General features: G+C 24.5%; 2 protein-coding genes across 5 annotated transcripts in view; one reads left to right on the plus strand and one right to left on the minus strand.

The window, feature by feature from the left end:
- LOC122538385 lies at positions 1 to 19,476 on the plus strand. Of its 4 annotated transcripts, none has more exons than XM_043672396.1 (5): positions 8,532 to 8,554; positions 9,755 to 9,954; positions 14,692 to 14,951; positions 16,808 to 16,927; positions 17,540 to 19,476. In XM_043672396.1, the coding sequence occupies exons 2-5, from the start codon at positions 9,916 to 9,918 to the stop codon at positions 18,069 to 18,071; spliced, it is 951 nt and encodes a 316-aa protein (XP_043528331.1). In that variant the 5' UTR covers positions 8,532 to 8,554; positions 9,755 to 9,915; the 3' UTR covers positions 18,072 to 19,476. The 4 variants fall into 4 exon arrangements, with proteins under 4 accessions (XP_043528333.1, XP_043528331.1, XP_043528332.1 ...); XM_043672397.1 differs by having other exon boundaries at positions 8,540 to 8,554; positions 9,830 to 9,954; XM_043672400.1 differs by lacking the exon at positions 8,532 to 8,554 and having other exon boundaries at positions 17,540 to 17,631; positions 17,713 to 19,476.
- LOC122538384 overlaps positions 19,327 to 20,126 on the minus strand; it is a 16,354-nt gene continuing 15,554 nt past the window's right edge. Inside the window, exon 3 of the mRNA XM_043672395.1 lies at positions 19,327 to 19,338. The gene's annotated coding sequence lies outside the window, so the exon portion shown is untranslated. The remainder of the gene's footprint in view (positions 19,339 to 20,126) is intronic.

A 20,126-nucleotide genomic window follows, 5' to 3' on the forward strand; every position in this document is an offset into this window, starting at 1 on the left:
CTATGGTGGATCAGTAAACGTTTGTGATTAGACCCGAGAGGATTGCTTCCTATATTTTTATTAATGCACAATTGAACTAAGTATTCTGTCTAATTCAAAATGAAAATACGAAGAATGCCGTGGTCACTGTCTCTTGCGGTAAGTTTTTAACTTAATTTTCAAAGTGTTTCGTGTTTCGTCTTTCGTGTTGTTTTTTCAAATGTCAGAACAGAAAACCAAAATACAGATTTCAAGTGTAACATTGTAAAACGATACTGCTGTTGAATTATCCATTGAAATATCCATTGCTGAAAAGATAATATGTTTACCTATAATAAATATATTTATTCAAACTAGATGTAATTTTATAATTTTTTTTTTCGACTTTAGAATAGAAGAATAAAATACAGATTCGAATATAATATTTCCTTATTTATCTGATATTTAATTTTTATTTAAATGGAAGTCAGTTATCAACACATATCAAAGTAATTCATTTCTCAAAAAATGAAATGATTAATTTTCAATTTTACAATATTATAATTATAATTTTGTTATAACAACCATTATGAATGTATAAAATTTTTTTTAGATGTCAGTGATTATTATCGATGACTGAAATTTAATTTTGATTATTAGTAGTCAATGTAAATGATCAGAACCAGTCTACCAGTAACCATTATCGATGACTCGATATTTGATAATTATTATTGTTGACGATGGAAAATCTTTTTAATTATATTTGACTGTTGCCAATGCTTATTAGTATTTATTGATAAATTATGACTCTTGTATATTTAATTAAACAAAGAAACACGAGAATGAATGAAAATATATGAAACAAAGAATGAAAGATATTGTAGTACAATATTTTTATTAACACTTGTGTGTGTGCGTGCGTGCGTGCATGCGTGCGTGCGTGCGTGCGTGTGTGTGTGTGTGTGTGTATTATACATATATCAATATTTTATATGTAAATTTTGCATTTAATTTTACAAATATAAGTTTTTGTAAATTCTGATACAAACAGATAATTTGCATCATCTATCGTCTAACGTTTCAGAGTTGCTTTTTATGTCAGCAAATACTAATTATTAGACTGCAGATTTTTAGAAATTTAAGAATGCAAAAATTCACAAGTCATTTAGTAAGCAAGAATATATAGAAGTAGAACAAATAAAAATATATAGAAGTAGAACAATTAGAACAAGTAGAAGAATATTAGAAGTAGAACATTCTTTATAATATTTAGTGACGAACTTTTATTTTGAGTTTCAATTCTTTAGATATATATTTTAAAGATATAAAAATACGTAAATATCCGTAATCTACTGATTATTGATAGTATTAATAGTTTAATGTAATTAAACGATTAATAGTTCAATGTAATTAAAGTAATCGATAATAATCACTGATACCTAAACAAAAATTTTAATCATTCATGATTGTTATTATAATAAAACTTTTTGTCGTCGATAATTATGGATGACAATAATTAGCCAAAGTAAAATTCAGATCATCGATAATGGTAGTCCAAGAAAATTATTATACGTTAATTATATATTATACATCTGCCATTTATTATATACCTATATATTATATAATCATATTATTATATTAATAAATAATCATTTATTATATATTAATTAAGCTTTTAAGTGCTTAAAATTACCAGAAGTCTAAAAGTTTAATATTAAATAAGGAGCACACAACAAATTAAGAATGCGTTCACGTTTAAAAATATGTCTTTTGATATATTGGGTTGTGAAATAAATTTGTTCTCTTTATATATTTATTACAGTGATATTATATAGGCTTGGATAACTTTTGCTTAATGTTATTATGTAATAAATTAAATTATATGATAATTATTATACAATATTTTATAATTACTTTAATTATTTTATGTTATGTAATAGTTAATGTATTTCATTACAATGATACATGTACAGGATAAATTTATGTTACAATCCTACATTTATTCAATATATTATTAAATATATCATTTTCTGAACTTCTAACAAGTAGACTTCATTTCATTTTATTACTTTTTATTACTCATTACATTATCTATGCAATACTCTAATACAGATTGAAATTATTGGTAACCTAAATTTTCGTCATCAATAATTATTTTCGATAATCAAATAAATTTTGATGATTTATAATAGTTGTTCATAATCAAAATTTTTTAACCCGAGGTATTTTTTAAAATCTTAAAAATTTATCGTGCAACAGTGACATGTTGATAAGCAAAAAATTTTGTTGAGTCATAATAGTTATTCATAACCAAAATTTTTAAAGATGTTAACTGAAGATTGGAGATCTTGAAAATTTGTCTTGCAAATTTTTTCAACATTATCAACAGTTACATGTTGATAAGCAAAATATTTTGTTGATTTATAATAATAATTCATTATCAAAATTTTTTAAAGATATTAACTGAAAATTGGAGATCTTGAAAATTTGTCTTGCAACAGCTACATGTGTTTGAAATTTTTTCTTCCAAGGACAGAAATATATATATATTTTGGTCGATACATAAAGGAAACACTTTTAGTGTTCATCCTCCATGAAATAACGGTACCTTATGTACTAAAGTCTACATATTGAGCGACTCTGACTTTATATGGGCCCGTTCATTTGCCAAATCGATCGAGTCCACGAAACAAAAAACCGAGAAATTGATAAAATACTAAAATCTTTTTAAAATTCCCGGGATCATAAAACATGATGATGACTATATTAACAAGAATCTATATGATAAAAATTTGAGATATTTAACTTCATCTTTTATTTACTCTGGTAGAGATTAATCATAAAATTAAATTAAATTAAAGATTTCAGAATTGAACAACGGAAAACCTAAATTTTTATGACTTTCGATACCTAATGATAGAAATGTTTGGAATTAAAATTGAAATTCAAATTAATATTGTATATTGTTACAAGCGTAAAATAGTATCCTTGGCACGATTACAATAAATTTTTCCGAAATAAATTATTTATTATTCCGAAGCTAAACAAATTTTTGTCATTCAGCAATCATTATTGAGAAAATTTATTGAAAGCGCCAAATTGAAAGGAAATTGACTACTAAAATTGAAAAAAAATTCAACTTACGAATAGCTTATGTTAAAATTATCTACGAATCTAATTGCAGCTATTTCGTTTATTAAAAGAGAATCGTTCTTGCGTTTAATTTTTAAAAATTTTATAAAAATTCATTGGCTTTTATAATGATTTTTAATCGAGTGTAAAAATTTTCTTCATATTCTTGAAATCGTTAATTAAATGGAGTAAAATAAAATAAAACAGAGTGCAGATACACGAAAAGAGAAAAAGAGATTTTTCGATGAATAATTTGAATTTTAATGTATCGTAATTTTCATAAACTCACTAAAATGATGAATCTATATATTGATCTATATATTAATGATGATCTATATATTATTCAAAATATTATATACAAACAACTGTTATACATATATATGACACTGCAAATATTTACACGAGAAAATATATTAAAAATTTTTATTTAAAGTTCGTTTGAAATTTAAAATTCGAAGAATTTATTGAATGTTAGATTTATCTCTATTGTACAAATTTAATTAATTTATTTTAATTCGTCAATATATTATTTCATAATCAGAAATTTATTTTTATCTGCTCATTGTTCGTTAGATCATTAACTTTTAACAATTTATCATTCATTCGTTAGTTAATAATCATAAATTTATTTTCGTTAGAGATGTTTGTTAAGCCAACTAGTTGAGGCCTATCATGCAGACGAATATTAGAATGTTAGACAATATGCACAATATGTATTTTCACACAAAACGGCCGATTGCGAGATTATGTTTCACGATTCTATCTATTTCCTGGCAATTGTTTGTTCCTTACCAGTAATGAGAAGTTTCCTCAATGTTGTCCTTTGTCTTCTTTATAAATAGATATAGCACACAGAGGATAAAAAGAACGCTCATTCTTACACGCGTCTCGTGAAATGCTTGACAAGATTGTTCGATTGTTACGGCGGGAACGGGATTGGGCAAATTTTATTCGAAATAAAGACAAGGACTAACAACTTGGAACGATGAATCGTTTCCATTGATTTCTTATTTTTATCTCGAAAGTGATATAATGTCATGATATAATATATCATTTGCGAATAATATTTTATAATAATAATATTTATGTGAATAATATTTTATAATAATAATGTTTATGTGAATAATATTTTATAATAATAATGTTTATGTGAATAATATTTTATAATAATAATGTTTATGTGAATAATATTTTATAATAATAATGTTTATGTGAATAATATTTTATAATAATAATGTTTATGTGAATAATATTTTATAATAATAATGTTTATGTGAATAATATTTTATAATAATAATGTTTATGTGCATAATATTTTATAATAATAATGTTTATGTGAATAATATTTAATAATAATAATGTTTATGTGAATAATATTTAATAATAATAATGTTTATGTGAATAATATTTTATATATATTTTATTTGAGTTAATTTATCGAAACGAGATGATTGGGTCTGTGAATACTTGTGCAATTTTATATCTGAAGGAGAACAACATTTGATGATGTTATATGCATGATTACTTACGTAAAAAACTCATTTCTAAAATGCTAAAAGTACGTGTGTAAATGTTATTTGTCTGAAATGTTGTCAATAAATATGTATTAATATAGTATCATGATTTTCTCCTTCGTTTCAACTAAGAACACAAAAAACTATTCTTTCTATTTACGATATTATGCAATTATTGTAGTATAATAATATCAATATTATGTATAATAGTTATTATATAATACATTACATTTATATTTTATATACATAATTATTATGTATTATAGTTATTATATAACACATTATATTTATATTTATTATATATAATTTATATTTATTGTCATAATATTATGTATAATAGTTATTATATAATACATTACATTTATATTTTATGTACATAATTATTATGTAATACATTACATTTATATTTATTATATATAATTTATATTTATTGCCACTTATGAATATGCAAATATGACATCATAGATAGATAAGTATATAATTTGTTTCATTAAACTAACGCAAGATTTTAAGATTTTATATATATATATACATAAAACGATGCATCATTTAGACAATCAGTTTTCAAACATTTCACTCGAGCAACTCTCAAGTCTGATAAATATTTAACCCAAATAAAAATTAATTTTATCGCTAAAAAGAGAAGTGACAGTGGCAAGTAATTAAATGGAAGAAGGAAAAAGAAAGAGAAAATTAGAACACACGAAACATTAACGTGATAGGCGTATAAAAGTTTCACTGACAAAGACGACGCTTCACATAGACGCTCGCAGTCGCGTCGATTGAACGTGTACTCCAAGAGTCTCAGCTCGTAAAAGTGAAAGCGATGCAAACGAAGGAGAAAATATGATCGTGAAACTCGACCAATTGATCGCCGTAGAACGATAAATTGGCCTCTCCTGCTGATCAACTTTTTCCATTTTCATTATCCGAAATTTCATAAGATTGTTTCCTTAAATCTTATCGATTCCCTGAAAATTGTAAAAAATTCTCTGCACAATTTTGATATAATTTAAACATAATTTCAAAAGACATTTTGTAAAATTTCGTGCAATAAATTCATTGATATCAATGCAACGAACTCGTTGAAATAATGAAAAATCTGAAATAAGTAGAAAACAGTCATTCATATCTCTACTGTAATCGTGAGATAAAATTTAATTGCAGCCAGCTTTAAATCTGATAAGACTGATATTCTTGGAATTCTGTTATGGTTAGATCTTCAAGAACAATATATATTATAAAATCTCATTTTCTTTCAATTTTATTACTCGTATTTTGCATTTTATATTCTACGTTTGTTATAACTTTGTATTTCACATCTTATGTTTCATGTTTTGTTTTATTTTAATTTTATTACTTACATTTTGTATTTTATTCTTATATTTTACGTTTCACACTTCATGTTTTCATTTTAATTTTATTAGTTACATTTTGTATTTTACATTTACTTTCAATTGCATATTTTTTTTCCTACACTTGACAATGATCTCATTTCGTCTCTGACATCTATTTCTGTCTATTATGATCGTTTATACATGTCATGATTGATCTTTATTCAACAGCGATCCGAACTTCCTGCACAGAAATATTTCATTTGACCCTGACCAATCTAATTGCAATGCTATTAATGCAAACGTATAATCTAACACCTGAATGCACGGAATGATGCTATTCTAACATACGTAGTTGTGCATCATCTTAGTTCTTATGATCAAGCATGAGTATTACTTTAATAAAATATTTCAAGAATGATTAACAGTAATATCTGTGTAATAATATAATATTTAATAAATAATAAATTAATAATAAATATTTAACACTAGGACAGTGTATAAAATATATAAAGTCTAAAATTTGGATCAAAGAAAATAATATACAAGAAGTAACGAGAATCCTTTGTAATCCAAGCAAGAACAAAGCTTTAATCTTTGACGAGAAATTATTCAAATTTTTGAAATTGCGTCGTCGTGAATCTCAAAAATTTTCTCTATAAAAAATTATGAATTAATCATTTTAACCAATAAATATTATCTTGAAATAATTTCGCGTTAATTTATTTTGACGAGCAAGTTTCTTCCAAATTGTTTTATTATTTGATAGAGTAAAATCATTTTTTATTTTATTTCGTATTTGTTTATTTCCGATTTTATTCTAAAAATTTCACGTTGTGCTAAAATTATTTGTTAGTTTTATGAATGTTTTTGCATTCTGGAAGAAATAAGATAAAGATAAGATTATTTTTCCTAATGTTATTTCTGAAATAAAAATAATAAATCATTGAAAGTGATTCGTTATTTAAATTTCTTATATAATATTAATTTATTATGCTTTTTTATTATAATTATAATATTAACATCTGTTAAAAAATAATATCTTTATTTCAAAAGTAATTTGCCTAATCTTGCTAAATATTTTGTAATATTTCTAGGGAAACAATTTAAAAAATAGAATTCTACTAAAAAATTGTTTCATGTATCAAATGTTACAAAAAGGATATTTTATGTTATATTCTTTCAAATTTATAATTTAAAATTTTCTATAAATATATAAAATAACTATTCTCGTTCAAAATCTTTCATATTAAAATTACAAGTAGCATAAAATTTGTTTTCCTATAGAATCAAGAAAATATAGATGTGATTGTGTAATGTTATTTCTTAGAACTAAACTTTGACAGACACGTTGTACTTAGAATGAATAATATGAATGATAATTTGAAAATGATACATAATATATATAGTTGGCAATAAAAATTAAGACGTAAGACGACGAATATATCCTCAAGTTTATGCTTATGACATTAACAATGAGTCACCTAATGTCGCTGTAATAAGAATTTTAATACGATCTATTAAAAGGTGAAACAAATAAAAAACTATCAGTTTTATTTGTTTTTATATTTTATATTTTCTATGTATTTATATTTTATGTTTATCCTTATATTTCTTATATCTTTTTTATATAATTTTTATTATTACATGTATATTAATTGAAATGTACATGTATACATGTATATATTAATTGAAAATGTATAATGAATTATGAATGTATAATGTATAATGAATTTATTATTAGTACATGTATATATTAATTAAATTAAAATGTTAACATATCTTTTTTATTTAATTGAAAGAAAGTCAGAATTAGTATTCAGTTTTAATATAAAACATTATAGAAAATTATTTATTTTCATTTTTTTTTTTTGGTATTTTGAAAATATATAATTATATTAATATATAAGTACATTTTTATTTGATTTCTATATTGCTATGTACTATTGTTATATTGTTATACTATTATACTGTTATTACTGTACTACTACAATGATTTTTATTATTGAATATTAATATTTGATTCATTTTAATTATTTTAATCTTAATTCGTGATGCATTGCCACAGATTGGTCATGATAAATTAATACACTGATATATCAAATTATTAATTTTAATCTCAATTAATTTATCATTCGTATACTAAAGTATACGAAAAATTTATATTCATAATTAAATAATATATTCATATTAATTATATTATTTTTACAAATATTAACATACTATTATTTATTATTTATGTATTTAAAATTAAATAATAGATAAATAACATGTACTTTAATTATAATAATATTAATGAATTGATATTAATATGAACTTCATCGAATCTTCTTCTTACCTAAAAAAAAATTGTTTAAATATAAAATGCAGAAAACTATGAAGCAGTCAGTTATCCTTAAACAGAAAATAAGGTGACGATGATAATTTTACGCGGGAAAAGCAAATGCGCCAGTTCCTTGAAAAAGTAGGGGAACGATGCTGAAGGAAAGAGTAGAGATCCATAGAATGGTCTCGGTGATAGCTTTTAAAAATTACGAAGCATTCGCATCGCCTCCAGTCCCTGTATCGCGTCTGCTCTGCTCGCTTCGTTCAAATATGTGCGGATGATTCACTGTGGTACATGTTGTACAATCGTTCTCATTTTTTCTACTACATTTATAAATAGTAAACGTCCATTTAATCCTTAAGTGGTAATGGCAAGGTTCACTGATGATTACGACAATTTTTATCACGTTACAAAAATTTAAATTATTTTATGTCTTTAATATTATTCGATAAATATTAAATCAAATTGAAAATTCCAAAATTTAAACTAAGTGAATTCCACAATTAATTGAATTATAGATTTTGTATGGCTACGAAATGTAGCAAAATTCTGTATGGCCGTTCGAGGGTTAAATAAATATTACGTGTGGTAATTAATTCGGTGCTTTTACTTGATAAATTTGCCATTTGTTTGTTGAATGTTTTCATTTTGATAAAAAATTGTTTGTTTTATTTAACAATTGTTCAAGGTTCTCCGAATCTTTAATTTTCGAATTGGAATATAAAAATGATTTAATTATAATAATGAAAGATAATAGTATAATGGTATAATATTTACTATAATTAATTAATTATTATTATAATTATTTAAAACTATTATAATTAATAATGATATTTGCTGTTTGCTAATACTATATTACTATTAGTATACTATTAATTATAGTATATACTAGTATATTAGTATTACTAGTATAAAATTACTAATATAATTAGTAATATAAATAATGATATGATAGTATAAATTACTGTCGAAAAACTTTCAATTGAAAATCAGAAAGAATATTATTCTTTCTTTTAATAATCTACATCGTGGCGATTCGTATTTAAGATCCAGTACAAAAGCATTGAACTAATTTCTACATTTAACAAGTGAGAAAAAGCTATTTAAAGTAAAAGAGATGAAATAAATAAAATCGGAGTAAAAAATATATCAATATATATCTACTTCAATTAAAACTGAAAATTAAAAATTAAATTTCTGTTGATTGTAAAATTGACTATATTTGCGTTTCAATAAAATTTCCCAAATTTTCAAGTTTTAACACTTTTATTTCAATTCAAAATTAAAAATCAAATTTCTTTTTAAACTCATTTAATGTCAAAAAATAAAATTCCTTTCTGAATTATATTTATAATGGCAGAAAATTAAAAATGTGTTTGTTTATAGGTTGATAAAATTTCTTCAGTGACTAAGATAAAATTCCTATTTCTTACATATCACGCAAAACACGAGTTTAAAAACTTTCTTATATGATTTAACAAATCTTTTAGGAATTATCATAAAGATGAAATATCGTTATCGCTATATTATTGATTTTAAATAATTTAAAATGTGATCTTGATTTGTAAAAAGAAGAAAGAGAAAAAGAAGAGAAACAAACAACAGAATAATGATGTAATTCCGCTGAAATGTCATAACTATTTTAACGACTATGCTTTTATTGAAATTATGTTGTCTAAACCTGTTAACGGTAAGTTGAATCATGAAACTTTTGTAATTAATTGTCATAAACAAAACACGTCAAATGCATTTTTTGATTTTCGAATGTCACATAACACGTTGGAAAATTATTATAATTTAATTTATATATGTTTATAATGCCAAGTTTGGGCATTATTTCAATAAAATTATCGAAAAATATTATATGGTTTTTAAACAATTACAGTTATTAATTATTCGAAAGTATTCAACAGTATTCGAAAGTATCTTAAACAAAATACAATAGTATTTTATATCTCGAATGTTTCAATGCCCTTTAGTACTTTCGAATACTTGCGTTTGAGCCAGGAGTATATACATTCGATGCACCACTTTTTCGAAGATACGTACAGACATTTACATTTTTGAAATATAATTTTGCAACAGGTTCAAAATGAATCGTAATATTAGACTAAACCAGAAGAAAATGAGATCAGGATATAAAATTTACTTATACGGATTTAGTCGGCTTTGTATCGGAATTTTATCTATTAAGCAATTAAATCTATTTATTTTCAATGAAAGAATTTGCATATTTAAGTATGTATTTATTCATTCATAATCTTGCATTCATAAACTGCGTCAATTTAATACCAAGGAATAAATTTAGTATGAAAAATGGGGGACGAACGCCTTAGAGATAATACGAGGAAAATTCGAATACGTTTATTTACAGACTATGAAAAACTGTCTAGTAAGAAACAGAAGTTTATATATATATATATATATTAATATATGTATCTATACTTATAGAGTATATGTTTATAATTATCAGTCAACCTGTTCTACTATTGAAAACAAAAAAAAAAGTGTTATATAAACATAGCAAAAATTACTAAAGTAATTGGTTCAAGGTGAAAATATGTTAATTGCCTTCTTTAAAAATTAACTCGTTGCAAATGTAGATAGTTCTAATTTTAAATCTATAATTTAAAAAAAAGATTGTAAATTTAAGAGTAAAGAATCTATATTAATTTAAAAAAGAAAAAATGCAATTGCATTTTTCGAAAGCATAAAGTAAATACACAAAAATATTGTGTATGAAAATATTAATTTTCATGTATAACATTATTTCTAACTCATTTGAAAGATACAACTTACACCAAATATATTGAACACCATGCATAAAATAGATTATGTTCAATTTTGAATACCATTTACTTTCCATGCACAACATTTTTCTCTATTTTTAACTCATTCGGAAGGTATACAACCTGTTCCAATTATGTAGAACATCCTGTATAAAATACGTGAAAATATTTTCAGATCATGTTTCATTTTGAATAATATTTAATTTTTAACTAAAACACTTTTTATGTTTCTATTTGTAATATTAGGAAAATACAGCTTGTTCCAATTATATGGAACACCCTGTATAATATATAAAAGAACTCGGCACGCTTATATCCTCACCACATATGGTAAAACATGGTTGAGCAAAATGCACTAATAATTAATGCAACGTGTTATGCATATCAATTTGATGTTACGAAGGTCATTTGATTCAATATGGAAAATGAATGAACTCTTGGTGAATGTTAATTTTTATTAAAGAATAGAGTGATTACTATGACACACATCTGACGATGAGTGCTCAAGTGAAATTATTCCAATTACGCGTTATAATGTTGCTCTATAATAACCAATGATGTAAGTTTATTAATTAATTAATACCAACTTTAATAAATGACAATATAAAATTCAATATTCTGACTGACAATATAATTTAATTTAATAAATGACAAAATAAAAATTTAGCAAATTATATAAATTTTAATCTATACAATTATACATGAAAATTACATAAAGATTAAATATATAATGTAATACAAATACATAGCGAAATTACATAAATAGTGTAATATAATTATACACTGGTAACTCTTACATATAGTAATTTTAATGCTATGTAATGTTCATTGTTTATTACTTTATTCATTTATTACACAACAATACATATTATTTACAAAGTCTATATATAAAATTGTATGTATAACATCGCAATGTACGATGGCTATCAAAATTATTCAATTATAATATTAAATCGAGATAATAAATTTTTGAAAATAAACATATAATGAGTAAGTGGAACACGTACAATGATTTATTAAGTACATTGTATAGGAATGAAATGAACGATTGAGATTTGTCCTGGATAATTTTTTTCAATTAAAACACGTTGGAAATAATAATGATTATTGTAATAATAAATAATAATGATGAAGTGTATAAAATATGTATAATATTAATGTTAACATGTTTGAACGTGTTATGGCAATTTGGAAATAACTTATTACAGATGCTAATAAAAATATATTCAGCAAAATAAATATTTCAAATACTATTTAATATCTTAAATATATTTTAAATAAAATATAAAATTTCGGCAAATCAAATACTCTCATTTAATTCAAATTAACAACCTTGAGTAACAAAATAAAATATTTTACTTTATTAATTTGAAGCATGAGAAAATATTTTAATCTTTCTTAAAGTATTAGGTCATCTCATAAATAATGCTGTTTTTTTATTTTTTTTCTTTGACTTGAAACTTATTCATCGAAATATTGAAAGAAACTAAGGAACAAAAATTATAAACAAAAAATATTTCTGAATTTCTACAGTTGAATACGTTGTTTTAAAACTCTGAGAAATTAATTAATTCTTTCACCTTATTTTTGCGCACAAATTAAGAAGATTAAGAAACTATTCATGCTCGTAAATTGGATGTGAATCATTATTTTCTCTTCAAACAATAATATTTAAAATAAAGAAAATGAATTAAAATAACAAATAAAATATTTTGAAACAAAAATTTAAATATTTAGAATATTTTTCAAAAAAAAATAATATTCTAAAAATTTACTCTGTATCGAGTAAAATATTTCATTTCCAATGTTAAAATAAATAAATAGGAATAAATAGGAATAAAATAAATAGAATTATTTGAAATAGTAAATAAAATTAATCGCTCGACGATTTAAAGATTACTGGTTAATGATTACAAATTACAAGAGTTAATCAACAATGATTGATTTTTTTTAATGATTCTGGTTAATATTTATATTGGTGAAAGAAAAATTCGGATAAAGAAGGGTGCCTGCTGTGTAATTATTCCAATTATTCGTATCTTCCAGTGATTCGTATCTCCAGTTAATTATTCATATCTTCTAAGTCGGGCGTTGAAACCGATAAATTACAGTTATGTACCAAAGCATTGTCAGTCGTGGTATTTTCACCATCACCTTTCCCTTGCTTCCGCTGTCCTCAATACTACAGATCTCACTATTCTTCGCAGTGCCTTATTTTATCATTAACAATAGGCGTATACGACATTAAAGTTAATTTTGCTGTTACAAATACGCCTCGGCTCGAAACTTGAATTATAATTACACGCACATCTTTACGTTGGTTTAATTATATTCTTTTCCAAAGTATGAAAGTACAAAAGGATTGGGCAAATTATATCTGATACAAAGATGGAAAATAACGAATCATTTCAGCTAATTTGTTATTCTTATTTGAAAAGTAAATTTATCTCTAGGAATTAGACCAATCATTTGCAAGTGATTGTTTTATTTGAGTCAAATTGTTGAAATAAAATAAGAAAGAGGAAGAAGTTTATAGAATAAAGTAGGAAACGATTTGAGAAAAATTATTTGTAGAAATCAGACCTGGGCAAATTTTATTTTAAAATAAAGTAAGAAATAAATTATTTGAAATATTATTTCAGTTTACCATTTTCGATGTTCTTATTTGACACTTATTTTGAAATAATAATCTCAAATAAAAAGCAACCCCATACTATACAATTCTTGAGATAACACAAGCATCAAATTATATTATCAACAAAAGTGATTATACAAATTGTTTCATTGTTTCAAATTTTGTATTTTAAACGCAAAATAATTATTTTTAATATTATTTTCTCAATACAATATATTATTATTTATATATTACAATGTATAATATAATATATGATAATATATTAATATAATAATATTATATTACATTATTTTGTTTTATTTCGTATTCTTTAATTTCTTTTTATTTAATTATTTCATTTTTAAAATACAATTTTCATCGTTATATTGAAAAATAATTATTATATAATATAATACAGTGATGAAAATTGTACTTTGAAATAAAATAACATTTCAAATAATGTTATTTCAAATAGTGTCCAGGTCTGGTAGATCATTTGTTGATCAAATAAATTAACGTAACATGCAGCGAAATAGAGTTTTTATTATTACTGTTTATAAATTTTGAAAGAGTACAAAATAAATAATAATCAAGCTTGTAGGAACATATGGACCGCTCTAAATCTCTTAACAATATAAGTCAGAAATATAGTTTATTTTGATTAAATATCTTAACCCCGAACCATCGACGCTTTATTACAATTACAAAGTATACCTTCAATTTAAATGAAATTATAATCAAATTTGATATAATAATGAGCAATTGATAATTGACGACTTAGTCGATACTAAATCAATCGCTAATTTTTCGATGATTAATTTTATTTATTGATTTATAATTAATCGACAATTACTTTTATTAATCACAATTTTATTATAAATCAGTCAATCAGACTAAAAATTTTAATCGATTAATGCCCAATTTTGTACACAAGTAATATCACGTCTTTCAATCGACGTGAAATCAACCAACGTTTACAATCTGTGAAAAAGAATATTTTAAAATTATTATTCTGTCGTTTCAGGTTTCTATTTTGTGCTTATCTACGAGTGAAATAGAAGCTGAAAAAAGTGGCTGGAGTTTCGATCCGAATACGCAGTACCATATTCAAACGGACGAAGGGCCTGAAAGGTTCTTTCGCTTTCAGACGTTAAATGGACAATACAGAAAGGAAAAAAGATTAACTGATGGTACAGTAATTGGTACAGAGGGTTGGTTAGATCCTCTTGGATACTTACGTCTCAAGGATTATATAGCGGACAATAACGGGTTTCGAATTCTAAGGTAATGTAAATAATTATAAACTGTATGTAAAAAATATAATTATAAACTGTATATAAAAATATAATTATAAAATATAGCAATTATTATAAAACTATAGAATTAAAAATATAATGTATTTAAAAATATAATTATAAAATATAGCAATTATTATAAAACTATAGAATTATTACATTTATAAAATGATTGTATTAGTAGTAATATTAATAATAAATATAATACGTACTACATTAATCATAAATGTAATGAATAGAGTAAATATAATAATATTGATAATTGTTATAGTAACTAAAAATTATAATAAATATGAAATTATTATATAAATATACATAAATATAATAGTTATCATATAATAGTATAATATATATAAATAATATAATAAAATGATTGTAAATCTTATAACAAATATGAGTGTAAATGTAGATATAATAATTATATATATTAATAAATATAATAATTATTATACGTTTATAATGAAGTAATTATAAATACTCATAAATAATATAATAAAACATTTATAAATATCATAATTATAAAATATACGCGCGCATGTAAAAAAATTTTGCAATCATTTTTCCATTAATACTTCCCTCCCTATAGTGCACGATAATGAACTTAATATTATTTCTACAAGTATTATTATATATTATATATTATTCCTAAAAGATACAACAATTAATTATGTAAAATTAATTATGTTATAAAATATCATCGCTAAATTTTTTCGATTTATATATGCTACTATTTATTGTTTAATAATAATTAAATATTATTAAATAATCATTAATTAATTTTATGCACTAGTGAAGCAACAATGACTGAAAATAAGTGAATAATAAAAATATATGAATGAATGGAAATAAATTAATAATAAAGATATATAATAAGATTCGATTTTAGAAGAAATTATAAGAATTATGGTATATAATAGAGCATATAAAAAATAATAATTAGACTGCGGACTTGAGAAATGTACAAAATACAAAAATATATAAAATAATAAATAAAATATATTACACGCTATAAAATATTCAGTGTTAGAAACAAATTTCCATTTAATTAGTTACACATAATGAAAATCCGCTGTCTAATAATGATATAGAGGCGAAAAAATGTTCAGATAGAAGTTGCATGGCTTCCAGGAGAACATATGGTACTCCAATCAGCTTTTTTTATCAAGATATGAAGGTCATCTTCAATTTTTCAAATGGAATAGTTAATATTTTTTCCCGAATTCGGATAAAGCATTGAACAACATATTGCACAAAATAGGGTCTAAAATATATAGGTACTGAGATTTTTTCGTACAACAAATATTTTATAGTTAATATTTTTTCCCGAATTCGGATAAAGCATTGAACAACATATTGCACAAAATAGGGTCTAAAATATATAGGTACTGAGATTTTTTCGTACAACAAATATTTTATAGTTAATATTTTTTCCCGAATTCGGATAAAGCATTGAACAACATATTGCACAAAATAGGGTCTAAAATATATAGGTACTGAGATTTTTTCGTACAACAAATATTTTATGAGTTATTTGATGTCGTCACGTTACGAGACTCACCCTGTATATGAAAAATGAGAAGAAATTTCCAAATTCAAATATGTATATATATATGTTTGTGTGTAGTATAATTTAGTATAATTTAATTAAAAATATATATGTATAAATTATATATGTATATATGTTTGTGTGTAGTATAATTTAGTATAATTTAATTAAAAATTATTCTGTTATATTACCCTATTACATCATTACTACATATTACTACAAATATACATCATTACTACAAATTAATAAAAAAAAAGAGCATCTAATTAATTATGTGAAAATTTTTATGTTTTAATTAGGTCAAAAATGGTCTATGTGGGCAAAAACAGACCCATCTACGATGCTGTAACGGAAGCAAAACGAGTGCCTGCTCAAAGTGGAATTCTTGCAAAACCAACACGTCCGCCAAATCCTTTCAGGTATTATTATCAATTTGTATAACTACAACATATAATTATAACTGTAATAAGAGTACAAGTTTAAGAATGTATTCAGATATTATCAGTACAGTGAATAGCATAATTAAAAGCTACGACTGAAATATTTGCTCTCTACATAGAAAATTGAAGAATACCAATTAATTTCCTTATATCTTTTGCAAATTACATATCTTCAACGTTTATTGATTGAAAATGAAAGTAAATAATTTTTATTTGTCGCGATATAATTTACTTACATCCTAAATAACACGGACGTTGCCTAAATTTGCTCAAAACAACAAAAATCCGAGAAAGGAAGCAACAATTGTACAATATTTTTTCGAAAAATGTTCGACCGAATTATCCCCCGTTTATCCTAATTGCACTTTACACGCATTCTGTGTATCATTCAATTTCCAAAGTTCATATAAATGCGCAATGTGACAATAACTAATTTAATATTTAATTAATAATAAATAAATAAATTTTTTTAATAATAAATAATTTAATATTAATTATATTCATTTAATTAATAACAGATAATTTAAAATTTGTCTTATAAAATGCACGATGTCTGCTGAAATTAATAATAAAATTAACGTCTTTTTACAGGCGACCGGAAACAGAACACGTTGTTCCTTTGCTAGGCAACGACATAAGTTCTGATTACTATGTCACCACTACTGCGAAACCTCAAGCGGACTACTCCTCTCTGTCCGATTCAAACAGTTATTACTACAACCCGAGTCGAGCGAGTTCCTCGTCGAATGTCGACAATTTAAATAACTACTCTCGATCTAGGAATACGTATCACAATTTCCCCGTTACTCGAAACGGACGTCTGAAGCCGAGCTTCCAAGCACGAAACAATCCAACGACGTTCCCCGAATACGATGGAACCTACAAGACTGCCAACGGATTTCAGTATTACTTGAAGAGACAATACCACGAAGAGGAACAAGAGTCGAATGGAGCCAACGTCGGTTCCTTTGGTTATATCGATCCGTTTGGCATTAGAAGGGTGATATATTTCAAAACAGACCCGCAAACTGGTGGTTTTCTGCATAAGAAGAACAACAAGTACGTAGGATTCGACTCGACTCCTTACGACCCGTCGTTACCTAAAACGTACAGGTACAATTGAGACGTTTGTTTGTCAAATCGATTAGCTCCACAAAACGAAGGGCAGAAAAAGTGAATGAAATTTCTAAAAATTTACCCCTGAAGAAGAGCTTCTTTTGGAATGAAACTTACATTGAAATCTTTTGGATATAAAATATTAAGAGTATTAGTATCTCGGCACTCTAAGAAGGAAAATCGAGAATTCTTTTCGAAGGGGTTCCCCTCACACGAGTGTGATCTCATCTCAAGCATTATCGTCTGTTTTAGCACAGAATGCGCTGCGTCACTCTGCGAATCTTTCCAGGAAAGATCTATTAAAGTGTACCCAGAAACGCCAAAAGCTAGCTCCTCCTCTCCAATTCTGTACTCTTTTCTTTTTCTATATCCTTTCTTTTCTTACAACATAGTAATGGAGAATGTCATTGATCCTCCATTTATTCTGAGTTTAGCCCCTGCTAGCTAAAAATCTGAGGGTAGCTAGATTGTTATATAATCGTTGTAATCGTTTGAGCACACATTCGACATTCAACTGCATTCAATTGACATTAATTGTCCTAATATTATTCTTGATAATTATTCTTGGTCGTGTCTTGGCAAAGTGTGGACTACAACTTTCTTGCAGAAATCGTTTCTTATTGTCAATTGTGATTTAGATGTTAAATTTCCATTTGTTGTTCTAGTTTCCTTTTGATTTGTTTTTTTAGAACAAGGATAGTTTCTACAGAAAAAATAAAATATTGTTATGTTTGTTTGAAATATATTGCAAACTAGAATCAGCGATTTCAGTTGAATTCTCTTGTACAAAAGATTTCAATGTTTTTAAATAATGTTTCTTTGAATACTTGGGTTTGATTCGAAATTTGTTTTGACCAGGGGTAGTAGAAAATACTAGTGGTAGCCCTTTAAGATCTAATTCGTAATTTAAAAGTATTCTGAATTTTTGTTTTCAATAAGACTAAGTTTGAATTTATATTCAAATTACTAACACTATTACACTTAAAATTAGAATTTGAAAGTAATTTTAATTATTCCTTAAAGATCTATCGTTGATTCTTTAATCAGAGGTATAAATTGAAAATAGAAATAACACGCGGGGATGATATATCATACATTGACGAGTTATCTCGTGTGTCTTTTATTAGAATCAAAGGAAGAGAAAAAGATGCAAAATATTGTTATTGCCACGCATAGTGTTGGCAGAGTTGGGTATTAGTCGATTTTTAGTTTCATTGACTGATTAATGTTCATTTATGATTAAAATTAATCGTAATGATTAAATAAATTTTATTCTTTGTTTTCAACCAGAGATGACAAATAACAGTTATCCCAGAAATTTTTATGAAAAAGAATCAGCAACTGAAACTCATTTATGTTAAAGTTAATGTTATTAATCTCAAGATGTAAAAAGAATTTTTCAAAAAACCACACGATTGAAAAATCAAACGTCTTGATTACAAATGACCGAAAAATTTTTTCGTTGCTGTAATGTAAATATTTTATTGCAAATTTTTGTTTTCGAAGATAATAGATACCTTTTCATAGGTGGAAATTTGAAGATGTAAAATCTAATAACTAAGATAGATGTTTCTCGACTAAATCATCATTGAAATCAATCGTATTGATCGTATTTTCGTTCAATTTTTCAATGAAGCATTTATTAACTTTTGTTACACGATATTTTAGTTTTATTTTTACCTATAAAATACAAGATTTGAGCATTGAAATTCGGGACACACTGTATATTTTTGTATATTATATGCTTTGTTTATATTATTAAGTTTTTAAATTTCATATAAATGCATAAAAATCCGCAGTTTAAGTAATTATTATTCGTAAGTTGTTACTAATGTAAAACAAATTTAGACTTTAAATTATTACTTATTGTATATATTATACAACACGTGTTATTCGCATTTTATACTAATAATAGAATAGCGCGGAAAAAGGAATTTTTAATCCTTCACCGAATATTAGTTTTACAAAGGAATTGTAAGCTGTAAATTTTGTGTGCCATGTTAAATTATTTTATTTTAGTATTTATGATCCTCGAATGACATTTTAGTCCGTAAAAAATTTT

Source organism: Frieseomelitta varia, unplaced genomic scaffold (genome assembly GCF_011392965.1).
Source record: "Frieseomelitta varia isolate USP_RPSP 00005682 unplaced genomic scaffold, Fvar_1.2 scaffold_988, whole genome shotgun sequence".
NCBI lineage: Eukaryota > Metazoa > Arthropoda > Insecta > Hymenoptera > Apidae > Frieseomelitta > Frieseomelitta varia.